The sequence below is a fragment of the Acanthopagrus latus genome, chromosome 5 (genome assembly GCF_904848185.1).
Source record: "Acanthopagrus latus isolate v.2019 chromosome 5, fAcaLat1.1, whole genome shotgun sequence".
In the NCBI taxonomy this organism is placed as follows: domain Eukaryota; kingdom Metazoa; phylum Chordata; class Actinopteri; order Spariformes; family Sparidae; genus Acanthopagrus; species Acanthopagrus latus.
Genome location: NC_051043.1, coordinates 7,597,276 through 7,609,380, shown reverse-complemented (window position 1 = coordinate 7,609,380; position 12,105 = coordinate 7,597,276). Strand labels below are relative to the sequence as shown.

The 12,105-nt window shown below is 39.5% G+C and overlaps 3 protein-coding genes across 4 annotated transcripts; 1 reads left to right on the top strand and 2 right to left on the bottom strand.

Annotated features, from left to right (window-relative positions):
- Positions 1 to 429: 429 nt before the first annotated feature.
- nfu1 (NFU1 iron-sulfur cluster scaffold homolog (S. cerevisiae)) lies at positions 430 to 4,734 on the bottom strand. The gene is made up of 8 exons (XM_037098305.1): positions 4,589 to 4,734; positions 2,907 to 3,007; positions 2,683 to 2,818; positions 1,987 to 2,053; positions 1,775 to 1,892; positions 1,618 to 1,681; positions 1,360 to 1,534; positions 430 to 819 (listed from the first exon to the last, which is right to left on the bottom strand). Exons 1-8 carry the CDS (start codon positions 4,645 to 4,647, stop codon positions 781 to 783), a joined length of 759 nt encoding a protein of 252 aa, XP_036954200.1. The 5' UTR covers positions 4,648 to 4,734; the 3' UTR covers positions 430 to 780.
- On the top strand, positions 4,703 to 7,976 carry c5h9orf78 (chromosome 5 C9orf78 homolog). Its single transcript, XM_037098304.1, has 9 exons — positions 4,703 to 4,890; positions 5,109 to 5,168; positions 5,270 to 5,321; positions 5,409 to 5,479; positions 5,593 to 5,670; positions 5,960 to 6,157; positions 6,285 to 6,421; positions 6,515 to 6,619; positions 7,533 to 7,976. Exons 1-9 carry the CDS (start codon positions 4,811 to 4,813, stop codon positions 7,628 to 7,630), a joined length of 879 nt encoding a protein of 292 aa, XP_036954199.1. The 5' UTR covers positions 4,703 to 4,810; the 3' UTR covers positions 7,631 to 7,976.
- A 1-nt stretch (position 7,977) lies between these two features.
- med22 (mediator complex subunit 22) lies at positions 7,978 to 11,558 on the bottom strand. 2 transcript variants are annotated; one of them, XM_037098306.1, is made up of 5 exons: positions 11,423 to 11,558; positions 11,036 to 11,192; positions 10,734 to 10,814; positions 10,098 to 10,306; positions 7,978 to 8,635 (listed from the first exon to the last, which is right to left on the bottom strand). In XM_037098306.1, the coding sequence occupies exons 2-5, from the start codon at positions 11,156 to 11,158 to the stop codon at positions 8,443 to 8,445; spliced, it is 606 nt and encodes a 201-aa protein (XP_036954201.1). In that variant the 5' UTR covers positions 11,159 to 11,192; positions 11,423 to 11,558; the 3' UTR covers positions 7,978 to 8,442. The 2 variants fall into 2 exon arrangements, with proteins under 2 accessions (XP_036954201.1, XP_036954202.1); XM_037098307.1 differs by lacking the exon at positions 7,978 to 8,635 and having other exon boundaries at positions 9,012 to 10,306.
- Between the last annotated feature and the right edge of the window lie 547 nt (positions 11,559 to 12,105).

Sequence of the window (12,105 nt, the reverse complement as noted above, 5' to 3'; positions counted from 1 at the left end):
TAGAAATGCTGACTTTAACAGTATATACATACATATATGTATATATGTATAACTTACTTTTACTGAAGCTCTTAATACTTTAGTACGTTTATCAGCAGACAATTGCTTTTGATACTTAGCTTAATTTAATATCAGATACCTCAAGACTCAAGTACGACTTGTACAGGGGACTTTCACTTTTACCAGTTGTATTCACACTATACCTTTAAGTCAAGAATTACTTTTCACAACACTGGTTATCATAGACTATAAGCACCTTTTCAAATTAGAGTATACTATCTTAGTTACAGCCCTTCTACATAGTCATATCTAGCAACTGTAATCTTGTTTGCACTGAAGGAGGGTTGTAAAAAACCACAACATTCTTAAACACATAAATTATTCACTGTACGTAACAATACACTGATGGGTTTGGAGGCACAGCAGTCATAAAATATTTCAATAACCTTTATTTATGTACATACAGTCTATGTAGTTTAACCCTAATGGCAGTGTTGACAAGTCTATGATTCAGAAAAGGTGTAATAATATGAAATAAATAAATACCATTTAATTCAGCTCTGTAGTCCACAGTTTCTATGACTGGGCTCTTCTGTTCCAATTTTTAAAATACTGTCATAAAACAGAAAAAGCTAAACAAAGTCAATAATAACATCTGGATGAATAATTATGCAATGATGATGATGTTGAGTCCTCTCACACTGCTAAGCTATACATCAGCTTTTGTGACTAAAGCCATAGGAGGGAGGAATGTGACAATGTGGCTGGTTTTTTTGTGGATTACGCTTGAGCTGCCTCCTCCTCTTCCTCATCCTTCACCTGAGGGAAAATAGAGCAAGTTTAGTCATTGTCAAGTAGCACAGATATTTTCCAACATTTATTTTTTAAAATGCAACTTTATGTGTGCCTATATAGCTGGCTATTATGTAAAATCACGAGGCATGCACTGATACAAACAGTTATCCGGTCATAAAAAGGAACATAAAAACACAGTACTTACACGATACAAAATAAAAATAAAACACCTGCTTTCAAAGCCTTGGCCACTCTAAGAGATTTATAACAAATTACTGCAGCCTTGTAATTTATTCAGCACTATAAAAGTACTTAAGCCTGTTATCAAACAACAAAAAATGTTTTGCACTGTAATATACAGTTACTTATTGTGATGACTCTGTACTGTCAAGGTATGTAGTTATTATTCATACATAAATTACTGTCCAAGACTTTAAAGTGAAAAAACAAAAAAAAACAAAAAACATGTCAGAATTAAAAATACCAAAGAGGAAGTCAGAAAGAAGAAGCAAGTATTAATCTAACTAAAATAAGTAGCATGTGTGCAACACAGGAGACACAAACCTGCTCCACTGATTCAACTTCAGGGACGTAAAACTGCAGCATGTTTTGGATTCCACTCTTCAAAGTAACAATGGAACTCGGACAACTGGTGCACGAGCCCTGCAGCTTCAGTTTAACAATGCCGTCTTCAAAACCCCGATACAGAACGTCACCTCCATCCTCCTGCACTGTTGGCCTGGGGGAGAAGAATAATACACGTTGGAAAAAGAACAGAAAGCCACGTACAAGAGACAGGTGCTGATATCAGGGTGCAGCTACCTTATTCGAGTATCCAGCAGTTCTTTGATCATCGCAACCACTTCATCATCATCATCTGATGGAGCTGAAAAGACAAGTGGAGATTCCTTGGCATTCGCAAACAGCTTGCCCTACCAGTTTCTGTGTTATGCACTGCATAGCTAAATGAAATGTTTACCTGTATCCACACTAGGTTGGCTGTCCTCATTTACAACAGGAAGTCCAGAGGTAAAAAAGTCCATAATAGTAGCGAATACATCAGGCTTAATTACTTTCCATTCCATATTTGCATCAGCCTACATGAGGGAGAGGACGGAAGCAAGTTATTCCGAGCAATGACAGCACAACATGCCACACTATGAAGTATACATAATATGGACCAAGTTGTACCTTTGATATGGTGATAAAGTCTGGGCCCAGGAGCACACCCTTGACTCCATCAATCCTGAACAGCTGTCTGAAGAAACAAAAAAGAACATTGAGCTCTGTTTTGTTATGTTTTTGGACACACAAAATAAGTTTGACATTTAAAACATTTAGAAATGTTTTAAAACATATACTAACTGGCTATATAAATCAAACCAATAACAGATATAATGCTTTAAAAAGAAACACAATTGTACTGTGCCTGTGCACATATGTGTGTAACATTTATGTCACGCTTTTGATCTACTTTTTTTACAACACATACAGGGTTAAAGGATCTATAACACTGAAAGACTGAAAGTTCAAAAGGTCAGAAAAGCATCCACAGTAACAGAATCTAATCAAGCAGTGGAGGACACACTGTACTTTCTCTGCTTTAAGAACACTGGCTGCAGACTCAAGGACAACCTGAGAAAACACTCTTTCTACTGCTATTCCTGTGCTCAACAAGAATTAAAACTTTTTACATGGTACATTTATTGCTTTGGTTCACAAGCCACGGGTACGGCAGTTGAATAAAACTTCACAGGGAAATTGCCAGATAGAAGTGTATAGCTGTATTCTTTTTAGGAGTAAACTACTACACCATATCAAAATACTGGCTATGAAAGTGATTTATTTCTCTTCATTCTTTAAACTTGTATTCAAGCAGTCATATACCTGACTAAGGGTGAGCAGTGTGCGTCACGAGGGCTGTCAAAGTTCATTGTTCCCGATTCAAGAACTGTACGACCTGGCAGAAACTTTAGGCTGTTTGGATTTGGTGTGTCCTGCGTCTGCACAAACATGGTCCTTCCTGGAAAGAGACAAAACACAAAGAGGAAGAATTTAACATCGTTTTTCTCTAAGTCATAGAGCCACAACCATGCTGCAGGTATACACACCAGGGACAACCCAATGGGGGTTTTGTGGCCATCTGTTAGAGACTCCTGTGTTATGTGAAGGCCAGTGAAATCCAGCACTCTGATATCCACTGCCAACAAGACTGCAAACACATAAGAGAGATTCTGAAGGTTATTATACCAGTGGTGCGGGTATTACTGATGAATTATTAATGCATTAATGTGCACATCACTTTAATATTGCTCCAGCTGCATGGGGCTAATTCGAACAGCCCGATATATAGCTAGATATCTTGTGACTTTACCCCCAGGAATTACTTTAAGTTTAATATTAACCTGTAAAATACATCTGCTAAATACATCTATTTGTTGACTTTATGTTATATAATTAATCTGAATCTGCAAATTAACTAAGTAACTGAGAGTACAATATTACTCTCCACCACTGATAGTAACAGCAAATAATCACACTTCATTGACAAATGTATGCATCTTAAAATCCTAATATTCAATTTCCATGCAAGCTTGAATTTTTTCGTCCCTCCTACTTGTGAATGCTTGAAATAATGAGCCAGTTGAGTAAATGTAATCTACTTAAAGCATATTCGTGCACAACACAATATTCCTTTGTCACACAAGTAATATTGTTGCATGGGGCAATAAGAAGACACGCCCTGCAAACACCAGGAGGCATAATTTGTCTTGTCCATGGCAGGACAATGTACAACTCACATCATATGGGCATTGGCTAATTAAAAGAATGTTCACATATAGACAAATAATGTATTCATTTATATTTGCTAACACATCTACTGACAAACCCTTAAATGTCAAAATGTAACCAGCTATTTTCAGAAAATTTGGAAAACTGTTTACCACCTTTACTGTGACAGGATTACTGGTGCAGTTGTGAAAAGTGGCATCATTAGTTGAATAGAGACCACCTGTGTGTATCTTAGGTGTTACTGGCCATTGTAGGTCATTGTAAGTATACCTGACTCTGGCAGCTTCTAGTTGGTCAATTTCTGGTCAAAACCAAAACTAATTAATGAAAATAAAAGCAATCATTAAACATATCCTTCACAAAGTTCTGAAAATGCCCTAAAATGTGTTTCCTGGACACGACATATCATCTTAAAGTTGAATCATTCAAACATAAGATCAAAATAACTAAAAGTCACTTTTACCCCTAAATGGAGATGGAATTGTGACTCGCAATAAGGTTTATTTTTTTGTAACCACCCGACTCCAAATATAAGATCAAAGTTACAGAGGAGAGCAAAGACTTGATCCGCATGATTAAAAATGTAGCAGGGCTAGCCTTTATTTACCAGACAAAAAATATTTCTGATGAAACATTATAATGTCCAGATGTGCTCAAGGCAGTAATGTTAGATAACTATTCCTACAGAGTTTAGACTCGTAGGAAATTATTTGTGTACTTAATTTATTTTAATTATAGAAGAAATTATTTTAACAGGACATTAACGAGTAAGTTTTGATCAACAGCGTCCAGCAAGCTTCCATAACTGACTGTTCATCGCATCACGCTGCTCTGGAAAGTAATAATCAGTCTGCGTCACTCTGCAACTTAGCTAGCTAGCCGCTAATGTTTAACGTCACCTGTACTCGGGTATTTAAGCGGTCTCTGCACGCATACAGGTATTACAAATGCAAAATAGGAGTACATTTAATTGTCACAAGTGACAAACAGGTAAACTTACGGACGCGAAAGTCTTGCTGAAATACCCAACAACCTGCCGACCTGTATGTAAGTCGCCATGTTTGTTGTGATTATCTAAAGAAACGGAAGGGAGCGGAGCTATTTGAGGAAGTGACGCAATATTATTGTACGTTTGGTAAAACTTTCCGCCAACTCCCAGCCATCCGCTATCAGTAAACGCAATTCTACGAAAACTCCGATATAACATTAAGCTGCCGTGAAAATGCCGAGTGGCAAAAACTTTAGAAGGAGAAAGGAGTCGTCGGATGAGGAGGAGGAGGATGAGACAACTCGAGAAGTCAGGTAAAGCACTAAATTTAAACTCCTCAACATGAACAAAAATGCTAGCCAGCTGCTAACGTTAGAGTAACGTTAACGCTGTTAGCCTAGGTAGCCATCTGCTCCGTCAAAGTTAAAAACACTGAGTACCTGCAGTATTTATCAATGGACTTCATGTATTTGGACTCTATTATATTTTGAGCTAATGTCGTTTAAATTATGTGTATTTGTTGTCCGTTTAGGTTGAAAGTAGAGGAAGCTAAAGAGCTTCAGAGTTTGAGGAAACGGCAGACTGGAGTCAGGTAACGTGATGCTGTTTCTCAAATAATGAAGACGTTTCAAAAATGTGATAAATTACATGACGAAAAAAAAAAAAAGATATTCAAATTTCCGTTTTGTTTAGTGTGACCGCACTGTTGGTTGGAGAAAAACTGCCACCAGAGGCTGAAATTGATGTAAGTTACTTATTAAACATTATATGGATTAACCAGAAAATGGCTATTTGTCGAATGTTAGGTTATTAAAATAAACCTCTCTCACAGAATGACCCTTTTAAAATGAAGACTGGAGGAGTTGTGGACATGAAGAAAGTCAAAGACAGAAACAGGGACATGTAAGTGAATTTGTGACTGCCTTAATGACTGCAGTGATATTCAAATGTTATATAAAATGTGTGCAGTCACAGATGAAGCTAATCTGACCTAAAATTTCCTTTTCCTCATCCAGGACAGAAGAGGAGACAGACCTCAACCTGGGCACGTCTTTTTCTGCTGAAACTAACCGAAGAGACGAAGATGCAGACATGTATGTACCTTTTTCACACACACCCCCTCTCTCTCTCTTTGGCATTCAGAATGAACTGTCTCATCTGAATCCTGAACCTCAACTGGAGCACCAGCAATATTCCTTCATGCTTTATCTAATGTGGAGGGCCAACATGGTTGGTTCACACTGGTCATTTTTTACAAAGTGAATTTCCTGCAATAGTCTAAATAAAACCGAAGATGCAATTCCTAATACAATCATGGTTTCTCCCTCACTGTTCTTTGAAAAGTACTGTTTAAAAACCTTTCTTATTAATCTTTTCTCACAGGATGAAATATATTGAGACAGAGCTGAAAAAGAAGAAGGGTTTGGTTGAGGCAGAGGAGCAGAAGGTTAAGCAGAAGAATGCAGAGGACCACCTGTATGAGCTGCCCGAGAACATCCGAGTCAATTCAGCCAAAAAGACGGAGGAGATGTTGTCCAATCAGATGCTGAGTGGGATCCCTGAAGTCGATCTTGGCATTGAGTATGTAAAGAAGATTCTCAAAGTGATCCTGTAGATTTATTTATTTTTAGTATCTAGCACAGTGACCAGCTGACAGAAAAGATGCAACTCTGTTACTCATCACGTGTGTCTGTAACTTCTTCCCCAGTGCCAAGATAAAGAACATCATTTTCACAGAGGAGGCAAAAGCCAAACTTCTGGCAGAACAGAGGAACAAGAAAAAAGACAATGGCACATCATTTGTACCCACCAACATCGCTGTCAATTATGTCCAACACAACCGCTGTGAGTACTGTCGACCATTTAAGGATGAGGTTAAATACTGATAGGCAACGACACGTGAAAGGTTGGTTTAATTTGTAAATGTCTTCTTTTCAGTCTATCATGAGGATGTGAATGCACCACAGAGGCACCACAGACACAGAGAAGAGCCCAAAGCGAGGCCGCTGCGTGTGGGAGACACTGAGAAACCAGGTCCAGAAGGTAAGACCCTGTAGGACCAAATTATTAGTTGTTTTATCATTTATTAGTTCAACACCACTAGACTGCAGAATACTGTTATGAGTCCAAGAACACTAAAACGGAGGAGAATATAACATTTTGCTTGTTCCTATAAACAGTGTGGCATCAGTGACTTTATTTCAGGGTTTCTGTTAATCCCAAATTCAGGCCTTTTAAATTTAATGATACTCTTACAAAGTTCAGTCTTGCTTATGAATTGTTGTTTTCAATTACACTGTAAAAGCGCTACAAAACGAGAACAGCACTTCAGTTTTTTTTTTTTTTTTAAAGTATTTTTTTTGGCCTTTTCTGGCTTTATTTGATAGAACAGCTTGAAGAGTTGGACAGGAAACAGGGAAAGAGACGGGGAGTGACACGCAGCAAAGGGACCCGGGCCGGGAGTCGAACCCGGGTCCGCTGCAGAGCCTCGGCACATGGGTTGCGCGCGCTACCGACTGAGCTATGCGGCACCCCAGCACTTCAGTTTAAGCCGGTTGAAAATAACGCTGCACCTACTGCAAGAAAAAGGTCAAATTAGGAACTTTGGGTACCAAGGCATTAGAGTCACTTGGGAAGCCTGAAAAAACAACAACCAAAAATGCCATAAAAACCACTAAAAAAAGTCCCTGCCATAACCCAGTGTTTGTCTGCATTCATGCGGAGCGGCATTAAAGTTAGGGTCCGATGTGATTCACTTGTAGTAACAACAAAAGAAACAAAGAGACAGCAGTCTAGGATTTCTGTTGCCAATATGGATGTGAAATAGATCTGTAATTGTGGCCATAATGGTCTTAAAATGTGTTCAATCTAACCTGTTGCACCCTGCACAAGTTGTGGAACTTTGTTTATATAATGTCATAGCTGCTCACTGCTCTTATATCTCTTTACTGTCCAGCTACGTCACCACCCAACTACCGCAAACGTCCAAACAACGAAAAGGCCACAGACGACTACCATTACGAGAAGTTCAAGAAGATGAACCGACGATATTGAGAAGCTGGATTTTTTTTTTTTTCAGGAAGAATGGTTCAACATGATGCCCGTCTTTATAGAGACTGACTCCTTTAGATTAGTGCACTGGATTCCAAAGACAGTCCTTTGTAAACATTGTAAATAGCTCCCTGCGGTAATCTGTATACAGTACATTTGCTTTGGGATGTCCACAACATTCAAGTTATCGTGTGGTTCAGGATCGCCTGATGACCAAGCAATCAGTCAGATTAGACCAGGATCTTACATCAGAGATGTGGCTTTATTAGTTCACTTTGTTAGATTTGTAGTTGTAGAATTTCGTGAATAGGACTTTCAACATGTTTTGATTAAAAACGTAAAACCACAAGTTTTTAAATTTGTTCTTTAATGCGACCAGTACTTGGAGTAAAAAAAAGAAATAAAACATTACAAAAACATTCTAAATAACTGAAATACACTCAATACCAGCTCCAACATAATATAAAAATGTACAGTATTTAAATGCTGCAAAAGGTACACTGAACAGTTATAAAGTTGTCTGCATTTGTTCACTTCAGTAATATATAGTGTATACATTTTGAAATGTATTCTGAAAAAGTTAAACGGACATCTGAAATGTTTCAGAGGCCGTCATTCTTCTGATTCTAATAAGCTTTTATGGTACCTTCTGTTTAGTGCAGTGTCTTTATTTGAATCTTTTCTAAGCAAAAGAAATTCTCATTTGAGTCCAAAACACATTACAATGGAAAACCTAATCAGACACTAGTTAACACTGCGATGAAACCTAAATGAGCCAAACCACTTCAGACCAAAATCAGTGTCCACTTTTTTCCTCATGGTTTCTCTATTGAGGACGTCCCGTGTCCGTTGAGGTGGTGTTGGGGGTTTGTCTCCTGCGAAGGAGGTCCCTCCACGTCCTCTCGGTCACCCTGGGTGGAGCTGCAGCTGCTGCCCGGGGAGGCCCAACTGTCTCGTCTACGGTAGGCCTCGCATAGCGGCAGATCAGTGCTGTCCCACTGACTGTAGCTTTGTGGAGCGGAAACCAGTAGGAGGCAAAGAATCAGCGCAGCACAGAAAGAGAGGAGCAGACAAGAGCGTCAGCAGCAGGTCAGAATAAGCACATTCACACACAGAGAGGCACACATACGATAGAAGCATGGAGGTTATGCAGAAGCACTGGAAACTGGGTCAACGCGTGTGCAATAACTAGACGCTGCATTAAGAGGTGATTTAATCAACTGTTGATTTTAAGTCCAGCAAAAAGGTGCAGTTAGTTGCTGATGGAGGAAAAAGCAGAGCGAGTGCAGTGAGGAAGGAAGGCCCACACCAAGCATGCTCCAAACAGGACTAAGAGACAGACTTAAATATGTTCTCAAAACAAACAGAAAACAAGACAAACTACTGCAGTGTTTTGTCTCTATTTTATTTTTTAAATCATTCTGGGTCTACTGGAACAGCTGGCACAAACTGGTACACATGTACAACCACACCATGTGTGATGGTGTGCATGGTTACAGCTTGAGAACTTGGTGGTCTTAAGGACGGATCAATTAAAAATACCTAATGGCTTTTACAGAAAATCTCTTTTTGACAAACTCTAAGTGGCTTTAGGAATAAATAAACAGTCGTGACTAATTTTACAGTCTATATAAAACATCCATCCACAGTCATCATTAAAATCTACCATATAGGTCACCGCCGTTTTGTTTATTATTTAAATATTATATATAAATAATCTACAAAAGTATTATAAAAATCTATTTTCTGATATAGTTTAAGTTCTTTCATGAGCACTTGTTCTAAAAGGGGGTTCACTTTCACTACAAAGATTTTTGTCGTCATACCCAGATATTTTTTAACAACCATCTAAAAGCTCATCCAGGTCTTAAAAACAAGTTACTTTGACGCACTCTGGTCATTACTTGAATGTCAAACACTGAACTAGGAACTTATTATAACATTCCACGAAACCACACATCTTTCCTATTTGCCGGACAACATTTGCCAAACCTGAGGGTCTGAGGCTTTCTGTTCTGTATGACAAAATTGATCTTTGTGATCAGAAATGGCTTCTGGCTTTCATACTGCATCAGTAAACTGCACCAAATGCCCCAAAATACACATGAACTGCCAGAGCCCAAGAGCTGCATACACTGACACTGCTGATCTTCAGTTGTATACCCCTTTTAATGCTGATGTTTTTTCCATAATGACCACTAACTGGGCAAATCATAGAGCAGAGGAGATTCAAGGCACTTGCTAATCAATATCAATGAATAGTCACTTTGTGTGATGAGCTCCATCACAACAATGCACAGCAAAGCTTTGTGTTGATGAATGTTACCAGAAGGTGTCACATTTAGATGTCGGCAGAGATAAACCCTTCCTCGGGCTCAGCAGTAAATGATAAAGGAGAGACAGTACATGGTGCTGGGCATGGGACAACAGAAGGGCAGTGGGATGGTGGCATGTACGAGCCTACTTGTACCTGGAGGAGTAATATTCTTCCTCTAGCTCAAACAGGTCGATGGCGATCTCGTCACGGAGCGAGGTGAGCTTCTTGTCGCACTCGTCCTGCAGCGAGCGGAGCTGCTGGTTCTGGAGGCTGATGGCGTCATTCACCGACGGGAAGTCGTTCAGAATCAGGAACTGCTTCAGATCCGACACCAGCTTCATCAGGGACTCACCGGCTCGCACCTGAGACGACAACACAGACCAGGGGAATAGGTTTAGAAAAGAATTGTGTTTTGTGTTTCTTGTTTCTGGACTGAAGACATTCCTCAAAAAATATCATGCTGATTTTCTGTTGACTCTCGGAGCCCCTTTGAACAAAAGATGAGGGTGATGAAACAAAGTAATCATTGTTTCAATGATGAACAGATTCAAGAAATTTGGTTTTCAAATGTATAAATAAAAAGTACTGGTATGATAAAATATATTTGAAGCTCTGTAATTAAAATGATTAAAGCTGCTCCTGTAGCAAAAGTAACTGGCTCTTCTTGTGCCCGTCTCTCACCGCTCCCCCTCCAACCTAAAACAAATCCTAACAGGGTTCCTACCTACACAACACGTACAATTAAAACGTGTGCACGTTGTTTATTCTGAAAACTGAGCTTATACTCACAATGTTGGCTGCTCTGACGTGCATCTCATAATGGTCCTGCTCTGCTTGGGTTGCTCGGGACACCTGTGTCTCGTCCTCTATCTGGAGAAAGAAAACAGTGAACAGAAAATAATACATACTCAAATATTTAGAGCAAAGAGACAAAATGTGAAGAGACTGGACATGGCAGGAAGTGAGAGATCCTGACACTAATATATCCTTCATCAAAAATAATAAACACGCAACCCATAGAGAGGAGCAGAGGGAGACAAAGCGGTACAAAAAACAGAGAGCAGAAAGGAGATGAAGGTGTATAAATGTACCTTTGCTGTCTTGACGATTTCTGTGAAGTTGTCAAGGATGGACCTGATGTCATCCTTCAGCCTCTTGTTGTAGTTCTGCAGCAGACTCTCTTTGCTCTGAGGGAGCACTCTCTGTGTGGCCATGGTGCTCGGGAATAGGCAGCGTAGCCCACGTTACCTGTTCACATCAAATCCACACACACAAGTCCAGTCAGCGGATGAAGTTTATCGCTAAAATACAGAAAAAAACGTGACTGTGATTCTGGAGCGAGCAGCTAGCATGGAAAGAAAGTCGCGTGTTCAATTCCAAAGAAAACGAAGTGAAAGACGCCCGTCTGGTGTGATTCTAATATTTGTGTTACTGCAAAAATATAATTTAATATATGTTATGTGATGTTTAACACTTACGTCCTACAGCATACTTTGTAAACAATGACGTTAACTTGCAGAGCAGGCGCCACTGCGCTGGAGGGTCCTCGTCTTCTTCTCGGTGTTATATGGCGGCTCACATCCGGTGTTTCTGTCTGTGCTCGCCCTCTAGCGGACAATCACTTACACCATAACACACAGGCGTCGCTTTCAAAATACAAAGAGGTCGATTTTATATTTATATCTAATACCTGTGAGTCACCTGCATGTTTAGATTTAGTTTCATTAATCAAGTCTACCATAAAATCAATACATAAGCCGCTGTCAATACAGTTTTTTAAGGGCAGTTTTAAGTGATAGAAGGCATACATTAAAAAGCACATACCAGTGTTTACCAGCAGTAGAATGAAAATTTCCACTCCTGGAAATGAAAAAGCAGCTCCCTGTCGGTGGTTATGTTGTTTTAATCATGCTCTTGTACTACTAGAGGATGAGCTCCCCCCAAAATGAAAACACACACGCTAAAGTGTGAATAGGGCTAATATCTATTCAACCTCATGCAGCTGGAAAGCTTGCTAATGTTTCATAACCCAGTCAGAGTCCCCACAAAAATTCTCCTAAACCAGAGGTACCAAACATTTGTGACACCATGTGCCAGTGACGGTGTTGGGGTAAATAGTACGTTTTCAAATCAATCCGAGATCTCGGGGCTGAAGACAACG